Source organism: Salvelinus namaycush, chromosome 13 (genome assembly GCF_016432855.1).
Source record: "Salvelinus namaycush isolate Seneca chromosome 13, SaNama_1.0, whole genome shotgun sequence".
Classification (NCBI taxonomy): Eukaryota; Metazoa; Chordata; class Actinopteri; order Salmoniformes; family Salmonidae; genus Salvelinus; species Salvelinus namaycush.
The window spans coordinates 38,127,401-38,149,110 of NC_052319.1; the positions used below are offsets into that span (position 1 = coordinate 38,127,401).

The window sequence follows — 21,710 nt, forward strand, 5'->3', positions numbered from 1 at the left end:
ACGAGGGAAGGACAGTAAATAATGACCGGGGATGAAATGGAGATTAAATCACCCAGAAAGACTATTTGGGAATGGTGAGGTGGGGGGTGGAGGGGGAGGAGGGGTCCAGTTGGGTTTGGCAATGAAGAGGGATTGTGTGACCAACCTTGTTGCACACTGATGGGACTCGCCCTAGAAATAGAGGGAGGAGAGTGTATTAAACTCTGCTGGAGAACTTAATGAATTATTGATCTATGGTCGCGAAGACACGGTGCCTAGAGAAGGCACGAAATGTGTGCTCTGTGTTGCAGATATAGAATGTTCCATTATACACTAAACAAAAATATAAACTCAACATGCAACAATTTCAAAGATTTTTCTGAGTTACGGTTCATATAGGGAAATCAGTCAATTGAAATCAATTCACTAGACCCTAATGTATGGATTGCACATGACTGGTCACAGATACCTTCAAAAAAGTAGGGGCGTGGATCAGAAAACCAGTCACTATCTGTTGTGACTACCATTTGCCTCATGCAGCACGTCACATCTCCTTCACATAGAGCTGATCAGGCTGTTGATTGTGGCCTGTGGAATGTTTTCCTACACCTCTTCAATGCTTGTGCGAAGTTGCTGGATATTGGCGGGAACTGGAACATGCTGTCGTACACGTCGATCCAGAGCATCCCAAACAGGCTCAATGGGTGACATGTCTGGTCAGTATGCAGGCTTCCTTGCGACATGGGGCCGTGCATTATCATGCTGTAACATGAGGTGATGGCGGTGGATGAATGGCACGACAATGGGCCTCAGGATCTCGTCACAGTATCTCTGTGCATTCAAATTGCCATCGATTTAAAATGCAATTGTGTTCATTATCCATAGCTTTTGCTTGCCCACACCATAACCGCACTGCCACCTTGAGGCACTCTGTTCACAACGTTTATATCAGCAAACCGCTCGCCCACATCTGCCATCTGCCCGGTACAGTTGAAACCGGGATTCATCTGTGACGAGCACACTTTTCCAATGTGGCTGTGGCCATCAAAGGTGAGCATTTTCCCACTGATGTTGGTTACGACGCCGAACTGCAGTCATGTCAAGACCCTGTTGAGGACGACGAGCACGCAGATGAGCTTCCCTGAGAAGGTTTCTGACAGTTTGTGGAGAAATTATTCGGTAGTGCAAACCCACAGTTTCATCAGCTGTCCGGGTGGCTGGTCTCAGATGATCCCGCATGTGAAGAAGCCGGATGTGGAGGTCCTGGGCTGGCGTGGTTACACGGCGTCTGCGTTTGTGAGGAAAGTTTGGACGTACTGCCAAATTCGCTAAAACGAAGTTGGAGGCGGCTTATGGTAGAGAAATGAACATTAAATTCACTGGCAACAGCTCTGGGGGACATTCCTGCAGTCAGCATGCCAATTGCACACTCCCTCAACTTGAGACATCGGTGGCATTGTGTTGTTTGACAAAACTTCACATTTTAAAGTGGCCTTTTGTCCCCATGATCAAGCTGTTTAATCAGCTTCTTGATATGCCACACCTGTCAGGTGGGTGGATTATCTTGGCAAAGGAGAAATGCTCACTAACAGGGATATAAACAAATTTGTGCAAAACTCTGCAAGAAAGAAGCTTTTTGTGCATATGGAAAATTTCTGGTATCTTTTATTTCAGCTCATGAAACATGGGACCAACACTTTAAATGTTGCGTTTTATGTTTTTGTTCAGAATAGTTTGTTTCTCATTTGGTGAACTTTCACCTGGTTTCTATTTGACCGAGGGACGATGACGCTTTGATGTTATACCTTAGATTGGGTTAGGAATTCCACAGTTGTAGACAAAAAGCTGTTTTCAGTATTATTATTATGTGCTGAGGCCAAGCGTGAACTCACACTGTATTTTGTCCCAATCAGGTCAATACTATATCCTGGAACGATACCGGGGAGTACATCTTGTCAGGGTCGGACGATACCAACCTGGTCATCACAAACCCATACAACAGAAAGGTAAGGTGTTAGTCAGATTTTAGTTTAAAAAGATGATTTTTGTTTAAAAAGATGTGATAATAAAACAGTGCAGGTTAAAAAAAAAATAGATGAAGAAAAGTGTTCAGGTTAGGTTGGAAACACAAAACAGATTATTCATTCAAACATATGACCTTACATCACCAACATCCTGTTTTTATTACACAGTTGCATGGTCTACCTGGGGTGAAATTATAATGGATTGGATGTGTAGATAGTGCTCATTATATGGAGGAGAACTTACCTACTGAAAGATCTTTATCGCCGATAAAGACGGACAGAGAAAAAAACTGACAGTGAGTAGACGTCTATAAACCTCCCATCAGCTTAATCAACAGTCAAAGAAATTGACTGTTGAGAGATTCTGAAAATGAACAATTGCTGATCCAACCTCTCGTTCTCTTGTGTTGATGTGGAACATGACCTTGGTCAATTGGGTGCTTTGGATTCTCGTAGAATTTTTTTCAGTGCCCGGCTATGCATCATGTATACCCTCTTCTATTTTACAATCTTGTCCAATAATTTACTTTTGATAAGCATCTCAGTCAGCAGCACCACCCTGCATTCCACTGCTGGCTTGCCTCTGAAGCTAAGAAGGGTTGGTCCAAGATGGAAGACCAGATGCTGCTGTAAGTGGTGCTGGAGAGCCAGCAGGACACTATTTCAGGGGAGTGATTGGGGACATTGCCCTGTGTAGGGTGCAGTCTTTCGGGTGGGACGTTAAACAGGTCTCCTGACTCTCTGTGGTCAGTAAAGATCCCATGGCACATCGTAAGAGTAGTGGAGTTAACCCTGGTGTCTTGGCTAAATTCCTAATCTGGCCCTCATACCATCACGGCCACCTCATCATCCCCAGCTTCTAATTGACTCATTGATCTCCAATCCCCTGTAACTATTCCACAGGTCGTTGCCGTAAATGAGAATATGCTCTGTCAACTTACCTGGTAAAAAAAGTTGGACACAGTTCAACTGACCAGAATGTTTTTTGGTGATTTGAGTTGACGTAATTTGACGAAGCATGGGAGAGTAGAACCAAGGTTTCCCTTTTAGTCAGAAGAGGGAGCAACTCATCCCAGGAGTCTTCAAGGCAGATGAAGAGGATACCAAGAGAGGGAGACACACACCTATAGAACCGAACACATACATACACACCAATGCAACTCGCTACACACACTACTCTCTGGAACTCTCCTCAGGTTAAGGCAACCATACGGTCGGGTCACCGGGCGAACATCTTCAGTGCTAAGTTCATGCCTCAGACCAGTGACCAGCAGATCATCTCGTGCTCTGGGGATGGTATCATCTACTACACCCACACAGAGAAGAGCCCCGACATCAACAGGCAGTGCCAGTTCACCTGCCACTACGGAACAGCCTACGAGGTACTGTACACAAGAGTTTCTCAACTTGTTTGCACGAGGATGTTGGAACTCGTTTTTTGTGTGTGGCTGATTTGAAAATAGGTTTAGGGAGCTACCCAAATGTAAAAAAAAAATCTTCACATTTTCCTTTTTCACCTTCTCCCTCCCTTTTTCATTTCCTTCTCCTGTCCTCTGCCACCTCCCTCTTTCCCTTCACCTCTTGCTGCACTCTCCTCCTCCTGTTCTCCTTTTAGATTATGACAGTACCCAACGACCCCTATACGTTCCTGTCGTGTGGGGAGGACGGCACCGTGCGCTGGTTTGACCTGCGCACAAAGACCAGCTGTACTAAAGAGGACTGCAAAGATGTAAGGAAGGAGGGAAGAAAATCTTTCTTTTTCTAGATCTAAATTTTGTATTGATTTTGAACATAAAACCATCAAACAAAGAACAACAATCAAGACTTTTCTCTGACTTTTGATCTATTATTTGACCTGTGTTTTAATGCCGGCATATTCTGTATCACAACCGTCCGTGATTGGGAGTCCCGTAGGGCGGCGCACAATACAATTGGCCCAGCGTCGTCCGGGTTAGGGTTTGGCCGTGGTAGGCCGTCATTGTAAATAAGAATTTGTACTTAACTGACTTGCCTAGTTAAATAAAGGTTAAATAAAAATAATTCTGCTTATTTTATATTGTTTTTAAATCATATATCACACCCTTTTCCAGTTTTCCTGATTTTTATCCCGTGGTGGTGGTGGTGTTGTTTACTGTCTCTTCCTCTCACCAGGACATCCTGATCAACTGTCGGCGGGCGGCGACGTCTATCTCCATCAGTCCGCTGGTGCCCTATTACCTGGCGGTGGGCTGCTCCGACAGCTCCGTACGCATCTATGACAGACGCATGCTGGGCACCAGGGCTACGGGTAACAACCATCTCTGTCCTCTCATGTAGCTCTCCCGGTCTGTCTGTCTCTGTTGTCTGAATTTCGATCAGTAGATACAGTGAGCTCTATAAGTATTGGGACACTGCCACATTTTGTTTGTTTTGGCTCTGTACTCCAGCACTTTGGATTTGAAATTATACAATGACTATGAGGTTAACGTGCTTTCATTTGAGGGTATTTTCATCCATATCGGGTGAACGTTTAGAAATCTTGTACATAGTCCCTACATTTTAGGGGAACAAAGGTAGTGCCCAATAGAAATGAATGGTAAATAATATAGTGTCATTTTGGAGTCACTTTTATTGTAAATAAAAATAGAATATGTTTTCAAATGCTTCTACATATATTGTGGATGCTACCATGATTATAGATAGTCCTGAATGTAGCGTCAATAATGATGAGTGAGAAAGTTAGACTCATAATTATCATCCCCCACAGAAATGCTAACCTCCCCTGTTATTGTAATGTTGAGAGGTTAGCATGTCATGGGGGTATGATTTTTGTGCGTCTCGAACTTTCTCACTCATCACTATTGACGATTCATTCAGGACTATCCGTAATCATGGTAGCATCCACATTATAGTTAAAGTGTTTAGAAACACATTCCAGGATCAATTCGTCCTACTAAAGCCTTAACCCTTCGGAAAGAGAAATGCACAACTGACCTTGGATCAGAGTCTGGAGCCAACTTGATCAAACAAGTGAATTTTGAGTTACGCTATTAATGACTTACTACTACTACTCACTCAACTCTGCCCTATGTCATTCCCCATTGCTTGCCTTTGACTGTCTCACTAAACTCCCCCCCCCAGGGAACTACATGGGCCGTGGAACGACGGGCATGTGTGTGCGCTTCGTTCCGGCACACCTGTCCAACAAGTCGTGTCGTGTGACTTCGCTCTGCTACAGCGGGGACGGACAGGAGGTGCTGGTCAGCTACTCTTCAGACTACGTCTACCTGTTTGACCCCAATAATGACCAGGCCCGAGAGCTGAAGGGTCCGTCCGAGGAGAGGAGGGAGGAGGTGAGAGGGCGGCGGAGGCGCCGCCATTGTGATTAGAGCTAAATATGAGGTGTATTACTTCTCTATGCAAACGGAATTGAGGAATTTGGTTTGGACAGTTCTCCATAAACAAAATATTTATCTTGTATAACCACACTGTTGTGTGCATATCATAAATTATCCTTGTCATTGTGCATACTTGCAGTGTCGGGGGTGAGTATAGCTGGTTGAGTCTGTTACTGTTGGGTACCATCTGTGATGCGGTACAATGAAACGGCAGGCAGGCAGGGTGAGTGCTGGTCACAGAGCCACACAGAGATCCACACGGTGCTGCAGTGAGAACAGGCCTCAGGGGAGCACAGGGAAAAGACTACTGCACACGCAGTCAGGCTAGGATACGTGTGTGTGTGCACTGTGTATGCCCCTCTGTGAAAGTCTGTGTATACCAGGCGAGAATGACTGCCCCCTCTCATTGAAGCCACGGAAGTTCAAGGCCAACCGCGGTACTCAGGCATTTTTTGCAAAAAACAGGACCTCCCCATTATAGTGAATGGCGGTCTTCGTGGTCAATCTTGGCGTAAATGAAACAATGTTTCGAAGACAATCATGGTACTAATAATTGCTTCTAATACACCAGATGTATGTATTTTAACCGATTTATCGCACACAATAAGTTATAAGGATCATTTAGTTGATAGTGGCAGCCTGCAATATTCTGGTCGGCCTTCAAATTAGTTCCTCAATGAGAAGGGGGCAGCACTGATCTATCCTGCAACTTCACTTCCTGGAGTAGCTCAAATTATATCTCTGTGAGCTCAAACTGCGCATGTTGTATCCATGAGAGACCCTCTTAACCGACTTAATTTGGCTTAAGTGAGCCATTTAGTCTTCATAGGAATGAATCTGTATTAAAAACATTAATGGTCCATTACATGAGTGATTGTGGGATTTTATCACGGTACCATGTTTGTTGTCCATATGGGACTTTGCTAGGAGCAGAAACAAACACATGGCTAGTCAGACATACTGCAGGTCTCTAATGTAAGCTACTCCTGCACTCTCAAGCCAATGGGATGTTGATTGTAAACAGACAGAGCTGGCTTTGTGTGGAGCAGCTCTCACAACTAAAGTGCTCTCAGGGCATCTCCTGTTAATGTGTTGTGTGGTGGAAGTGCTCTCAGGGCATCTCCTGTTAATGTGTTGTGTGGTGGCTGCTGGTGGTGCACTGAGACGACCCAATGACCCTGAGAGGTCAGGGGGAGGAGCGAGGAAGAGAAGGAGGAAGAACGTTTGAGCAGGATAATTCAATTTAATGGAGAGAAGGGGGGTGAGGGCAAAGGGAAGGGGGACACACACACTAAATGCCAGCAGAGAGGAAGGTGTGTGTGGGGGGGGGGGGGGTGTAAGAAATGTGCTGGATCACGGTCGGATAGTGTGTTCAGCTGTGTCTGGTTTCACCCAGCTCTGCTCCCACATGCCTTTCCAAATACAGTGCCTGGCGCAGGCAATATTCCGTCAACCACCCCACCAAAATAGACCAGGACGGGGACTGTAGGGCCTGCCAAGGAGTTTGCCTCTCCTCTTTCTCTCTCTCTCTTCTGGGCCCTCCATCGCTCTCACCCCTTTCTCTTCCTCCTTTACCCATCATCTTGTTACTCCTGCGACCCTACTTGAGCTCGGGTTCGCTTTCTCCCCCCTTCAGCCCTCTCATCATCTCACCTTTCTTGTTCTCTCTCTCCTTAGCTGCCCCACCTCTGTCTCTCTCTCTATGCAGTTGTCATTCTCTGTCTCTGGTCTCAGTGGAAGTTGTTCTCATTCTCTTCCACGTTCTAAATCTCTCTTTCTCCACTGAAGCTGGCTGTCCCCCTCTCGTTCTGTGCCCAGGGGAGGAGCAGAGGCACCTGTGTTGGGTGACCAGTTCCCTGGATCTAAGCCTGTTGTCCTGTGTGTTGGAGATGGCCAGAGGAAAGTGTGTAGTGCAGAGAGGGGTGTGTGTGGAGGGGTACTAAATAGGACAGTAACAGGGACTGTAGTGCAGAGAGAGGAGTGTGTGGAGGGGTACTAAATAGGACAGGGACTGTGCCATGTTTTGCATGCTATTTTTAACTGTGCTTAGACTTGACAGCCTGTTTTTTTAATGTTTTGTGTGTGTGTCCACAGCTGCGGCAACCCCCAGTGAAGCGTCTTCGTTTACGAGGTGACTGGTCTGACACCGGTCCACGAGCTCGTCCTGAGAGCGAGCGAGAGCGGGACGGTAAGAGTACACAGAATCTCACACACACACACATACATTTTCTCTCTTATTCCCTTTCTTCTGTATTGCCTCCTGTCTCTCCCTCTCCTTCCAAATTTCAATTCCATTAGGCTTTATTGGTAAAAAAAAACAATAACTCTCTCTCACACTCATGCTTTGTCTTATTCACACACACCTATATATCAAATCAAATTTATTTATATAGCCCTTATTAGATCAGCTGTTATCTCAAAGTGCTGTACAGAAACTCAGCCTAAAACCCCAAACAGCAAGCAATGCAGGTGTAGAAGCACGGTGGCTAGGAAAAACTCCCTAGAAAGGCCAAAACCTAGGAAGAAACCTAGAGAGGAACCAGGCTATGAGGGGTGGTCAGTCCTCTTCTGGCTGTGCCGGGTGGAGATTATAACAGAACATGGCCAAGATGTTCAAATGTTCATAAATGACCAGCATGGTCAAATAATAATAATCACAGTAGTTGTCGAGGGTGCAACAAGTCAGCACCTCAGGAGTAAATGTCAGTTGGCTTATCATAGCTGATCATTGAGAGTATCTCTACCGCTCCTGCTGTCTCTAGAGAGTTGAAAACAGCAGGTCTGGGACAGGTAGCACGTCTGGTGAACAGGTCAGGGTTCCATAGCCGCAGGCAGAACAGTTGAAACTGGAGCAGCAGCACAGCCAGGTGGACTGGGGACAGCAAGGAGTCATCATGCCAGGTAGTCCTGAGGCATGGTCCTAGGGCTCAGGTCTTCAGAGAGAGAGAAAGAAAGAGAGAATAAGAGAGAGCATACTTAAATTCACACAGGACACCGGATAAGACAGGAGAAATACTCCAGATATAACAGACTGACCCTAGCCCCCCGACACAAACTATTGCAGCATTAATACTGGAGGCTGAGACAGGAGGGGTCAGGAGACACTATGGCCTCATCCGATGATACCCCCGGACAGGGCCAAACAGGCAGGATATAACCCCGCCCACTTTGCCAAAGCACAGCCCCAACACCACTAGAGGGATATCTTCAACCACCAACTTAACATTCTGAGACAAGGCCGAGTATAACCCTCAAAGATCTCTGCCACGGCACAACCCAAGGGGGGGCGCCAACCCAGACAGGAAGACCACGTCAGTGACTCAACTCACTTAAGTGACTCACCCCTCCTAGGGACGGCATGGAAGAGCACCAGTAAACCAGTGACTCAGCCCCTGTAATAGGGTTAGAGGCAGAGAATCCCAGTGGAGAGAGGGGAACCGGCCAGGCAGAGACAGCAAGGGCGGTTCGTTGCTCCAGTGCCTTTCCGTTCACCTTCACACTCCTGGGCCAGACTACACTCAATCATAGGACCTACTGAAGAGATGAGTCTTCAATAAAGACTTAAAGGTTGAGACCGAGTCTGCGTCTCTCACATGGGTAGGCAGACTATTCCATAAAATTGAGCTTTATAGGAGAAAGCCCTGTCTCCAGCTGTTTGCTTAGAAATTCTAGGGACAAGTAGGAAGCCTGCGTCTTGTGACCGTAGCGTACATTTACCAGGTCATTTACCACCTTCACAAGTGCAGTCTCAGTGCTATGATGGGGTCTAAAACCAGACTGAAGCATTTCTTATACATTGTTTGTCTTCAGGAAGGCAGTGAGTTGCTGCGCAATAGCTTTTAAAAAATTTTTTGAGAGGAATGGGAGATTCGATATAGGCCAATAGTTTTTTATATTTTCTGGGTCAAGGTTTGGCTTTTTCAAGAGAGGCTTTATTACTGCCAGTTTTAGTGAGTTTGGTACACATCCGGTGGATGGAGAGCCATTTATTATGTTCAACATAGGATGGCCAAGCAAAGGAAGCAGCTCTTTCAGTAGTTTAGTTGGAATAGGGTCCAGTATGCAGCTTGAAGGTTTAGAGGCCATGATTATTTTCATCATTGTGTCAAGAGATATAGTACTAAAACACTTGAGTGTCTCCCTTGATCCTAGGTTCTGGCAGAGTTGTGCAGACTCAGGACAACTGAGCTTTGGAGGAATATGCAGATTTAAAGAGGAGTCCGTAATTTGCTTTGATCATGATTTTTTCCTCAAAGAAGTTCATGAATTTATTACTGCTGAAGTGAAAGCCATCCTCTCTTGGGGAATGGTTCTTTTTAGTTAGCTTTGCGACAGTATCAAATTTTTGGGGGGGATTGTTCTTATTTTCCTCAATTAAGTTGGAAAAATAGGATGATCGAGCAGCAGTAAGGGCTCTTCGATACTGCACGGTACTGTCTTTCCAAGCTAGTCGGAAGACTTCCAGTTTGGTGTGGCGCCATTTCCGTTCCAATTTTCTGGAAGCTGGCTTCAGAGCTCGGGTATTTTCTGTATACCAGGGAGCTAGTTTCTTATGACAAATGTTTTTAGTTTTTAGGGGTGCGACTGCATCTAGGGTATTGCGCAAGGTTAAATTGAGTTCCTCAGTTAGGTGGTTAACTGATTTTTGTCCTCTGACGTCCTTGGGTAGGCAGAGGAAGTCTGGAAGGGCATCAAGGAATCTTTCGGTTGTCTGAGAATTTATAGCACGACTTTTGATGCTCCTTGGTTGGGGTCTGAGCAGCTTATTTGTTACGATTGCAAACGTAATAAAATGCTGGTCCGATAGTCCAAGATTATGAGGAAAAACATTAAGATCCACAACATTTATTCCATGGGACAAAACTAGGTCCAGAGTATGACTGTGGCAGTGAGTAGTTCCGGAGACATGTTGGAAAAAACCCACTGAGTCGATGATGGCTCCGAAAGCCTTTTGGAGTGTGTCTGTGGACTTTTCCATGTGAATATTAAAGTCACCAAAAATTAGAATATTATCTGCTATGACTACAAGGTCCGATAAGAATTCAGGGAACTCAGTGAGGAACGCTGTATATGGCCCAGGAGGCCTGTAAACATTAGCTATAAAAAGTGATTGCATAGATTTCATGACTAGAAGCTCAGAAGACATTTTATTTTTTATGTTTTGTAAATTGAAATTTACTATCTTAAATGTTAGCAACACCCGGGATGCGCGGGGGGATATGGTAACCAGGAGGTGAGGCCTCATTTAACACAGTAAATTCATCAGGCTTATGCCATGTTTCAGTCAGGCCAATCACATCAAGATTATGATCAGTGATTAGTTAATTGACTATAACTGCCTTGGAAGTGAGGGATCTAACATATACACACACACCCGGATAACTCTCTAAGTCTTTTCCATCGCCTCCAGCTCTAATCTCTCCCACAGAGCCCTGCCACTGCCTCTCATTGCTAACGGGGCCTATCTCTGTCCACAGGGATCTCGTTAGCTTTAGCTCTCACTGACGCACAGCTTATACCGGGCCCAGTTGAGACTATGATGAAGCTGCCTCTTGCTATCACAGACCTTTATCGATGTTAGGATATTGTAGAATAAGGAGAAGGGAACTTTTTCCCCACCAGGTCAGCAGTTATAATGTCTGGATGATGCAGTGGATTGGTAGTCCGCTGTTGGCTATTGAGGGACCTATATGGCAAGCAATAGCCTGATATCATTAACTCAATCTGGCCCAGGCAGCACTGTTCATACTGTCAGGGGTGTGACACAAGGATTCTCTAGACCAGGAGTCTCCAACATTTTTCTAGCATGAGGGCTACTTTAAAAGAATGAACAGCTGCCAGCTACTAAGCACATTCTTCTCCTCTTACCTGGCTCCTTAGTGTACAAGAGAAAGTAGTGCAATGTTTTCTGTCAATATACCTGTTAAAATAATGGTTAATAAACAACTAAGGGAGTCCTTAAATAACTTTTTTTTTTTTTTTTCCTGGTTTTAGATTTATTTTGCTTTTCACACTCAAAATTACAATTGTTCATAGAAAAACAACGACATTAGATGTTCTGAGTCCATGTCAAGGCATAAAATGGGGAATGGAAACGCTTTAGGAAGTAAATCTAAGCAAAGAGATGTAGTCAATCCACTAATACTAAACATGTGCATTTAACATAAAAACAACTCTATATTTAGTATTTTGATCGCCGATGAGGTTTATTTGAGCGATGGGGACGCCATTTTATATTACCATAGTAACGACCAGTGCGTCACTGGCAAGAATCCTCAAATTGTCTGTGGTATTGACTTCTAATACAACATGTATGTACGTGGAGTGTGACTCGAAGAGCGTGTTAGGTGCGGACAACGAAGATGGCAACAACAAGTAGTAATTCAAACATGAACTGTATAGCGCCAGGCTGTATGAATTGGCTCCCAAAAAATGTTCCTCGGTAAACTACCATCGGCTGCCCAAGGACACAACTTTTGAAGAAGTGGCTCCATGTCCGGAAGAGGAAGGACGTCCCAGCTCGAGCTAGCAGGACCTGCAGACAGCACTTAGCGGAGGCAGACTTCGCGATGAAGGGCACTTTCGATGAGGCAACCGAGAGTTTCCGAATGGAAAGGAGTCATAAGCCTACGTCGAAGCCCTCTGCTTGCGCCTGTTGATAAAACGTTACTGGAGACAGGAGACCAAGTTGAGACACAGGACGAGGTGGATAAGGTATAATAAAGGCAGTTTATTCAGAGGTAAAGATATCTTGGAAAGCGTGCACGGACTCGTTCGTCAAACTCGTAGGGAGCTATCTGAAGAGAGCCCCGAAACATTGTGTGCAGTTACATTTTATACATTGTCTTGACGTAGGTAGGTTCCGGTAGTCTGTGCTCCTGACTGGTCAATGAGGGTTGAGGAAAGTCCCGACGCTGTTGCTGTGTAGATTACGCTCCCTCACCCCAAAGACTGAGGTCAGACAGTTTCTGCAATACTGTCTGAGCTATTCGCACCCGTATACAATGGCCACTGTTCGCTCAAGGCTAACCACAGCTTCCCAGCTTCTTATCTGAGCTAACTGTTACTTCCAGCACACACACACATTTCAGACTGCTTGTTCATATCTTATGCTCAGATACATTTGTTGCAATTTCAGGCTGTGGCCTCATGGTTAGACAAAGCACTGGTAAGAGTAGAGACTAATGGGAAATGCAGTAGTTATAACAGGTTCTAAGTAGTTATAACAGGTTCTAACAGTTCAACGCTGTTAATTAAGGATATTATTTATTACACGCCTCCATTTGAAATTGAGGGTTATGGTGTAGGGGTTACCGGCCGACCATCATCACCATCGCTGACTTTGGAGTCAAGCAAAAGCGACTGAACGGAGGAGGCGATGCAATGGAGCCAGAGGTAACGTTAACCAGGCATGTCTGACTAGGCTAGCGTTAGACGTCACTGGACAACTTTGTTGCAACTCTAGTTGAAGATAACTAGCTAATGTTAATTGCGTCTCAAGTGTTTTGTGTAACACCTTCACGGCAAATATCATTTGCAAGCAACTAACGTTAAACTGCAACTAAAATTGGAACACAGTTTATCAGTGTACCGCTGATAACGTTAGTTACTGTAGGTAGCTTCCACCTCAGATAGTCAAGTACTGTAATACATTTTGTTGACGGATTTGTTTTTGTAATGTTTTGTTAACTCCACCTCATTTAGCTAGACTGAAGTTGACATAGCTAATGTTTGCTGAAAAATAAATACATGTCCCTGTATTTGCTGTGTGTGTGTTGACAATATACAAGACAGGTAGCTAGCAAATGGCTACCCAGACTATTTGCAAATGTTTTCATCCTGGAGGAAATAGAGGAGGTACATGCAAATGCTAGTTTATGCAGTGATTCTTGAATATAACTATAGTCTAATAGAAGCCTTAATTGTTTTCTATCAACAGGAAAGAACAGTTAGTACAGCATACAAAACTGACCCCTGGGTGCCAGAGTGTTCCTGTGCTGTGGTGGAGAAGAGGTCCACGGGACCATCACTAAAGAGCTCGGGGCCCAGCTAAATTGCACTCACGACCATCAGTATACAGCCGAGTCCTGCCCCTAAATGCCACAGATGGAGCTGACGGAGAGTGAGATCAGTGAAGACAATAACTGTATGAACCTGAGAGCTCAGAATCACAATGATCACAGTGCGAGCCGAGATATACTATCGATCACATTGGGGGAGCGGACTGGTGTTCCGAAAATGGAGAAGGAGCAGGCCTTTCAACAGCGAATTCAAAGATACACCCATCCATAAAGGGAATCTGAGTGGAATTGTTTTTCCACTGATTTTGAATAAATAAATAACAATTTAATTGGATGTGCTACCTTGTCCCGGTCCTGCTGTTTCGACTCTCTCTCAACCTATGAATGCTTAGCTATGAAAAGCCAACTGACATTTGCTCTGAGTCGTTGAACTGTTGCACCCTCTATAACCACTGTGGTAATTATTTTGATGTTTTAAAAGGGGCTTTTGTAAATACATTGGATTGTTTGCTGTGCTGGATGTCTGAGTGATGGGACATTTTTATAGTATCTGTAACATATTTGGGTGTGTATTTAATCTGCATTTTAACTTTTTAAAGTGTCAATTAGCAGTAGGAACAAAGTCTCCCTGCTTCTCTTTTGGTAAAAAGCTGAGGGATGGGGCTGGAGAAATGTAAACACTCTCAAAAGCAAGGACTGACCATCCATGATATCAAAATTGTAATCCTTTTCTATGATCTCTTTTCTATGATCTGTTTTCACTACTATGTACCCAGTTCGCTTTGGATAAAGGCGTCTGCTAAATGGCATATATTATTAAAGTCTGTTTGACTCAGCCAACTAGCTTCCCAGTGTAGTTACCATTCCTTTCCAATAGATGGCAGACTAAGCTATTTGAAGTCACTACTCTAGTGACAGGGACACGGGATTAGTGCGCACTGAAAGTAGTTTTTATCTTCAAAGCAAGTTTATCTGGTTACGCTTGAACCTGTTGTTATAGTGGACAAGCTAACTAATACTATTTTTACATAATGCGCAGGCATTAGGTCTATGTCTTAGGCCAGGCTAGATTTACGCTGCGGTCAAAGGCACTGCATCTCAGTGCTAGAGGCGTCACTACAGACCCTGGTTTGATTCCAGGCAGTATCACAACAGGCCGTGATTTGGAGTCCCATAGGGCAGCGCACAATTGACCCAGTGTTGTCTGGTTTGGCTGGGGTAGGCAGGCATTGTAAATAAGAATTTGTTCTTAACTGACTTGCCTAGTTAAATAATGGTAAAATAAAACCATTATTCAATGCCTTTGCGCTCCTTACATGGAACCCAAACCGGCTGCGTGCATGCGCCATCATGCATACATGTATTTTGTCCCCCCACACTAAACGCGATCATGACGTGCAGGTTAAAATATCAAAACAAACTCTGAACCAATTATATTAATTTGGGGACAGGTCGAAAAGCATTAAATATTTATGGCAATGCACCTAGCTAGCTTGCACTTGCTAGCTAATTTGTCCTATTTAGCTAGCTTGCTGTTGCTAGCTAATTTGTCCTGGGATATAAACATTGAGTTATTTTACCTGAAATGCACAAGGTTCTCTACTCCACCAATTAATCCACAAATAAAACGGTCAACCGAATCGTTTCTAGTCATCAAGCCTCCTTCCAGGCTTTTTCTTCTCTTAACTTTATATTGCGATTGGCAACTATCATAAATTAGGTGCATTACCGCCACTGGCCTCGTTCGTCTTTCAGTCACCCACGTGGGTTTAACTAATGAGATGGCACGTGGGTATCTGTTTCTATAAACCAATGAGGAGATGGGAGAGGCAGGACTTGCAGTGCGATCTGCGTCAGAAATAGAACTGATTTCTATTTTAGCCCGTGGCAACGCAGACGCTCGTTGGCGAGCTCGCAATAATTGAATAATGTAGATTTAGAAATGTATTTTGCAACACGCGCGACGCAAGCGGTGTAGTCAGCCTGTTATGGAAGAAACGACACACGCAGGGATGAGACGCCGTACACCTCGTCCAGTTCTCCCTTGTGCCCATAGGGTGAACTGGCGATAAACTGCCAGCCTGTATGCTCTGCAAACAAAATCATAAGACAAGTTAGTCTGATACCAAATCACAATGTATTTATAATGAGCACGCTCCATTATTGGTTAGAATGAGTTTTCATGATGCTGTCTGCGATTCGAACTCCGGTCGTCTAATCAAAAGGTGAATGTGTTACCAACGCGCCAAACAGTGCTGGCGATAAACATCGTTAAAGGATACTGATTGTATATATTGAGCTCCTACCCACTACTGATGTTAACCTTAAACAATTTATAATCAAGCAAAATTACACCAATTATTTAACTGGCATATCGGCTGCTGACTGGTCAAATAACCTCTTCTACCAGGAAGTCCTTCATAACGATTAGTGACACGTCCAATAAATACATCACCATTCAGGCAGACTGACAGGAACCTCTGACTGGATGTAATACATCACCATCCAGACAGACTGACAGGAACCTCTGGATGTAATACATCACCATCCAGACAGACTGACAGGAACCTCTGGATGTAATACATCACCATCCAGACAGACTGACAGGAACCTCTGACTGGATGTAATACAGCCACCATCCGCTGGGATTTTGTGCTGTAGCGACCACCATCTCTTACATGACACACACTCATACTCTAGACATTATCTGGCAGCATCCCCACTCACACTAGTTTGTGTTTGCATACGCCGATCCACTAGCTGAGGTGTTTCAGGCGGCATATCTGTGTTGTTACTGCTACGAGAACTATTTGATCTGGGGCAACGATCGGCTCGCCTAGTTAAAGGTTGAATAAATAAAATAAAAACGATCGTCTCAAACATGAACGGCTTCAGTAGGTTTATTGGCTCCCTAACTAACATTATTAGCTAACCTCTCCAGAAATAAGTCTCTCACTGTTGCCGCCTGCTATCGACCCCCCTCCGCTCCCAGCTGTGCACTGGACACCATTTGTGAATTGATCGCCCACCATCTAGCTTCAGCGTTCGTTCTGTTAGGTGACCTAAACTGGGATATGCTTAACACCCCGGCAGTCCTTAAATCTAAGCTAGAAACCCTCAATCTCACACAAATCATCAAGGAACCCACCAGGTACAACCCTAAATCCGTAAACATGGGAACCCTCATAGACATTATCCTGACCAACTTGCCCTCGCTACATGGACCCACTGGCTCCAGGTCATCTATAAGTCTATGCTAGGTATAGCTCCGCCTTATCTCAGTTCACTGGTCACGATAACAACACTCACCCGTAGCACACGTTCCAGCAGGTATATCTCACTGATCATCCCCAAAGCCAACACCTCATTTGGCCGCCTTTCCTTACAGTTCTCTGCTGCCAGTGACTGGAACGAATTGCAAAAATCGTTGAAGTTGGAGACTTTTATTTCCCTCACCAACTTTAAACATCAACTCTCTGAGCAGCTAACCCGATCGCTGCAGCTGTACATAGTCCATCTGTAAATAGCCCACCCAATCTACCTACCTCACCCCATACTGTCTTTATTTTATTTACTTTTCTGCTCTTTTGCACACCAGTATCTCTACTTGCACATCATCATCTGCTCATTTAACACTCCAGTGTTAATCTGCTAAATTGTAATTATTTGCTCCTATGGCCTATTTATTGCCTACCTCCTCATGCCTTTTGCACACACTGTATATAGACTTTATTTTTTCTACTTTGTCATTGACTTGTTTATTGTGTTATTGGCTTGTTTATTGTTTACTCCATGTGTAACTCTGTGTTGTTGTCTGTGTCACACTGCTTTGCTTTATCTTGGCCAGGTCACCGTTGCAAATGAGAACTTGTTCTCAACTAGCCTACCTGGTTAAATATAGGTTAAATAAATGTAAAAATAAAAAAAATACTTAAAAAATACGTTTTTGAGAGTTCCAAAATGTTCTCCTGTCAGTGATGCAACAATGCCAATATGTTGATTTACAGTTAGCTGGCGTTCTAGCTAGCTGGTGTTTCCATTCGCCTTTATTTCACATCAGAAGACACATCTTTTTAGGTCTGGAAGAAAACTAGCATTTAGATTTTCGAGTGTAATTCCCCCTTTTAATTGTGCATCTAGTGAGTGAGGAATGTGCCAGTTTAGCAATGCTGCTCAAATTTCATAGCAAGTTTGCAAATAACTAATAATAGATACAAATGATATACTTACTTCTGCCAGGTAAGCCTACTTTGCAGTAAACATTTAATTAAGAGGGTTTTGGGGGAAGTATTTCTGTTAACCCACATGATTAACTGGCTAAACACAGAGTGATGGAAATAATTAGCAGATATTGTGTTAGGTTTGGCTTTTTAAGCCAATAGTGGTTAACCAGGGGTGGGATAATGTTGAGTTGATTAGATGGTAGCTGGGAGCTTTCTGTGTCTGATAATTGTGAGATTTGTTTATGACAGTTTGCGGTGGAATGCGTGGAAAATTGCATGTACTTTCAGAATTGTTTTGCGAGCTACTCATAGGTGGGCTGTGAGCTACTGGTAGCTCGCAATCGACCTGTTGGTGACCCCTGCCCTAGACAGATGGTAAAGCGGGCAACAGTAACTTTGTGGGTTTTCAATGGAATGTTGTGCTGAGAAAGGACAGCCAGTCGTGTCATTTATGCTAACTCAGTCTCTGACCTTTCACTCCCCCAGGAGAGCAGAGTCCCAACGTGTCGCTGATGCAGAGGATGTCGGACATGTTGTCCCGCTGGTTTGAGGAGGCCAGCGAGGCCCAGGGCAGCCGGGGGACCACGCGCCCTCAGACACGCCCTACAGGTGAGACACTGGGACAGGGTAGTGGTTGGCCCGTTGCCACAGATCTATGATTAGACCTTATTTATTTATTTGGGCTGCACCAGTGTTTTGTTTATGAAAGGCAAAAAATACAATTCAATACAACAGATTAGAACTTTATAAAAAGACATGCTTCAGAAAAAAAAAATAACAACACATATTTCCTGCATCTCCTCCAGGCACTCTTCCTCGCATAGAGGGGGCCCCCACCATCCCAACACTCCCTACAATACCCCCTCCACAAGCAGCCAGAGCCCTAGAGGGCTCTGTGGAAATGGAGGCCTCCGCCGTCAACCCTGTACCTGTACCCCTCTCCAAGTCCACTTCCTCCTCAGGGTCATCGTCAACGGTTACAGCACATCCTCCGTCAACCTCCTCATCCATGGAAGGCTCGGTGCTTCCCTCATGCGCCCTCACCTCCTCCCCAGATTCAGAGCAGAGGAGTCAGGCAGACACTGCTGTGACCTCCACGCCAACACCCACACCCACCACAGAGGCCGCAATGTCCGGTAAGAGTCACGTAGAGAGAACACACACATACACTGAGTACTTAAATCAAAACTGACATTTTAGCTCTCCAGTTCACTAAGATGCAATTTTTCCCATAAGAGGGCCGAGTAATTGTCATCGTATTTGATTTGAGGAGAGCCAACAGGTGATTTACAGTTAGAGTTCTAAAGGGAGTGTATATTACTGGAAACTTTATACGTTTACCAATAAACTACCAGAATGTTCAAGTATAAATTACCAAAGTTAGATTAGATTGTCATAAATATTCTGTTAATTACCTAGATTCCTCTGACTTTTGTAAATTACCGGTCGCTTTCCAACCCTACTCACAGTAAACTGCCACTAGCAGACCATAACACGTGTGTGTGTGTGTGTGTGTGTGTGTGTGTGTGTGTGTGTGTGTGTGTGTGTGTGTGTGTGTGTGTGTGTGTGTGTGTGTGTGTGTGTGTGTGTGTGTGTGTGTGTGTGTGTGTGTGTGTGTGTGTGTGTGTGTGTGTGAGTGTGTGCAGACTATGGGAGTGTGTGCAGACTATGGGAGTGTGTATAGTCTATAGGAGTGTGTGTGGAAGCTGTACCACTCAAGCAGCTGCCTTACCCTCCTTCTACTGTCTCCTTTATTTTCCTTTATTGCCTCTCCTCCTCTTCTTCCTCGTCCCTCTCGTCTCTCCACCTCTCTGTCCTTCTCGTCTCTCCACCTCTCTGTCCCTCTCGTCTCTCCACCTCTCTGTCCCTGTCGTCTCTCTGTCCCTGTCGTCTCTCTGTCCCTGTCGTCTCTCTGTCCCTGTCGTCTCTCTGTCCCTCTCGTCTCTGTCCCTGTCCCTGTCGTCTCTGTCTCTGTCCCTGTCGTGTCTCTGTCCCTGTCCCTGTCGTGTCTCTGTCTCTGTCCCTGTCGTGTCTCTGTCTCTGTCCCTGTCGTGTCTCTGTCTCTGTCCCTGTCGTGTCTCTGTCTCTGTCCCTGTCGTGTCTCTGTCCCTGTCGTGTCTCTGTCCCTGTCGTCTCTGTCCCTGTCCCTGTCGTGTCTCTGTCCCTGTCCCTGTCGTCTCTGTCTCTGTCCCTGTCGTGTCTCTGTCTCTGTCCCTGTTGTCTCTCTGTCTCTGTCCCTGTTGTCTCTCTGTCTCTGTCCCTGTCGTCTCTCTGTCTCTGTCCCTGTCGTCTCTCCGTCTCTGTCCCTGTCGTCTCTCTGTCGTCTCTCTGTCCCTCCACCCCTCTGTCCCTCCTCCCCTCTGTCCCTCTCGTCTCTCCACCTCTCTGTCCCTCTTGTCTCTCCACCTCTCTGTCCCTCTCGTCTCTCCACCTCTCTGTCTCTCTGTCCTTCTCGTCTATCCACCTCTATGTCAGAGTACGGCCCTCATCGGCTGCCGGTAAGTTTAGTGTGTAGGCGCTTGCAGCGGCTGCTCCTGTTGGCCGACCCCCCAGGACAGAGTCAATCCTCTTCTTCCACTGCAGGCACTGAGAGCCAATCACAGGGGGCTTTTGCTGCTGCCACCAAGATGGCCCCCCCTACAGGTTACAGTCACTCCCCCATTGCTGACTACAAATTATCTATAACTGGGCTAATAACTCACTAACTAGCAAAGGATATGTACAAATGTGCACACGTGGCTACATGCAGCTCTTGCTTTGATCTCAAAACAAGGGCATTTACTCACGACCGCTCATGCTGTAAAAACAGTCCAGTTCAAAGTGAATGGCACAGATCCATATATGGCAATGGTCTATTTGCTTATTGGCCTACTGCAGCTCTGATTGGTTATGGCGCACTGGTTTGTGGAGAGTACTGGCTGAATCATGCGTGTCAATGTAATAGAATCACACTCCGATTCGTTCTGCCTACAACAAAATCTCTTGCATAGTTAGTTTTGTTTCGGTATGTTGCATTGAAAATTACTAATATTGCGTTGATTCGATCACAATTCCCAAAGTAAAGGAAAATGTTGATAGTGTTCACTCAACTTTCGGGAGTTTTCCCTGTTAAGTTCTTCTCTGCGCCAGCTGATATTTCTTCTGTGCGGCAGTCACGGGTGAGCTGCGCGCCCGCTCATGCACGCAGCTTAAAGGGAACGTTGCTCCTGTCCCCACACCATACTCTCTTTTACCTCTTCTACCCAACTCAGCACTCCCTCTACCCAAATTCCATATGCCCCTCAGACTTTTAAAATTTACTACAAGCTCCACTCCGTTGAGCTACTGTCACTCCCATATCAGCTAAAAATAGAATGTCATCATGTTTACGTCATGGATAATAAGCACAGATCTCGCAGCTGTTGTTACCAGTAGCCTGGAACCACAAGTTATTACTTCTAAACAAATTAAATTGTGAAATAATATGTCTGTAAACAATTGTTGGAAAAATGACTTGTCATGCACAAAGTAGATGTCCTAACCGACTTGCCAAAACTATAGTTTGTTAACAAGAAATTTGTGGAGTGGTTGAAAAATGAGTTTTAATGACTCCAACCTAGGTGTATGTAAACTTCTGACTTCAACTTTAGATCAGATCAAGGAACCAAGCAAGGTTAATTTCCTACACAACACTGCCCCCACGGCTACGGAAGAAATGATACGGCGTGTTACAGTTTTCATGTTGCACGGGGGTACGTCGAATGTCGGAGCACACAAAAAGGAGCAACCCCTTTTGTGACGAAAAACAACACTGCACTATGCTCCGTTGGCTCCGTTTTGCATATTCTGTTTACTCCTCTTTACCTGTCACACACACAAACCCCCTTCCACCAAACATACACATCCCACCACCCCCCTCCTCTTTCTGCTTGGGTAGTCCTGCCTGTAGCTCCCCTGTATGGTGTGGCAGTGAGGTAGTTGGCACCCTCTGGCTGTGCAACACTGCTTCTGCAGCCCCTTGGCATCAGCAGCAGTATGAAGGGGTTGTCTATGTAATATATTGAAGACTATGGATGGTTATGACTATGGTTAAGATTATATGTAAAA

At 45.0% G+C, this 21,710-nt stretch overlaps 1 protein-coding gene and 1 long non-coding RNA gene across 2 annotated transcripts in view; both read left to right on the forward strand.

Moving 5' to 3' along the window:
- LOC120058126 (DDB1- and CUL4-associated factor 6-like) overlaps positions 1-21,710 on the forward strand; it is a 65,504-nt gene that overhangs the window by 20,973 nt on the left and 22,821 nt on the right. The window contains exons 3-10 of the mRNA XM_039006599.1: positions 1,893-1,985; positions 3,200-3,385; positions 3,619-3,732; positions 4,155-4,290; positions 5,124-5,335; positions 7,475-7,568; positions 18,111-18,233; positions 18,431-18,760. Of these exons, the coding sequence (XP_038862527.1) occupies positions 1,893-1,985; positions 3,200-3,385; positions 3,619-3,732; positions 4,155-4,290; positions 5,124-5,335; positions 7,475-7,568; positions 18,111-18,233; positions 18,431-18,760 (1,288 nt within the window). The remainder of the gene's footprint in view (positions 1-1,892; positions 1,986-3,199; positions 3,386-3,618; positions 3,733-4,154; positions 4,291-5,123; positions 5,336-7,474; positions 7,569-18,110; positions 18,234-18,430; positions 18,761-21,710) is intronic.
- LOC120058512 lies at positions 12,040-13,735 on the forward strand. Its single transcript, XR_005478020.1, has 2 exons — positions 12,040-12,775; positions 13,320-13,735. It is a non-coding gene; the product is annotated as an uncharacterized LOC120058512 (long non-coding RNA).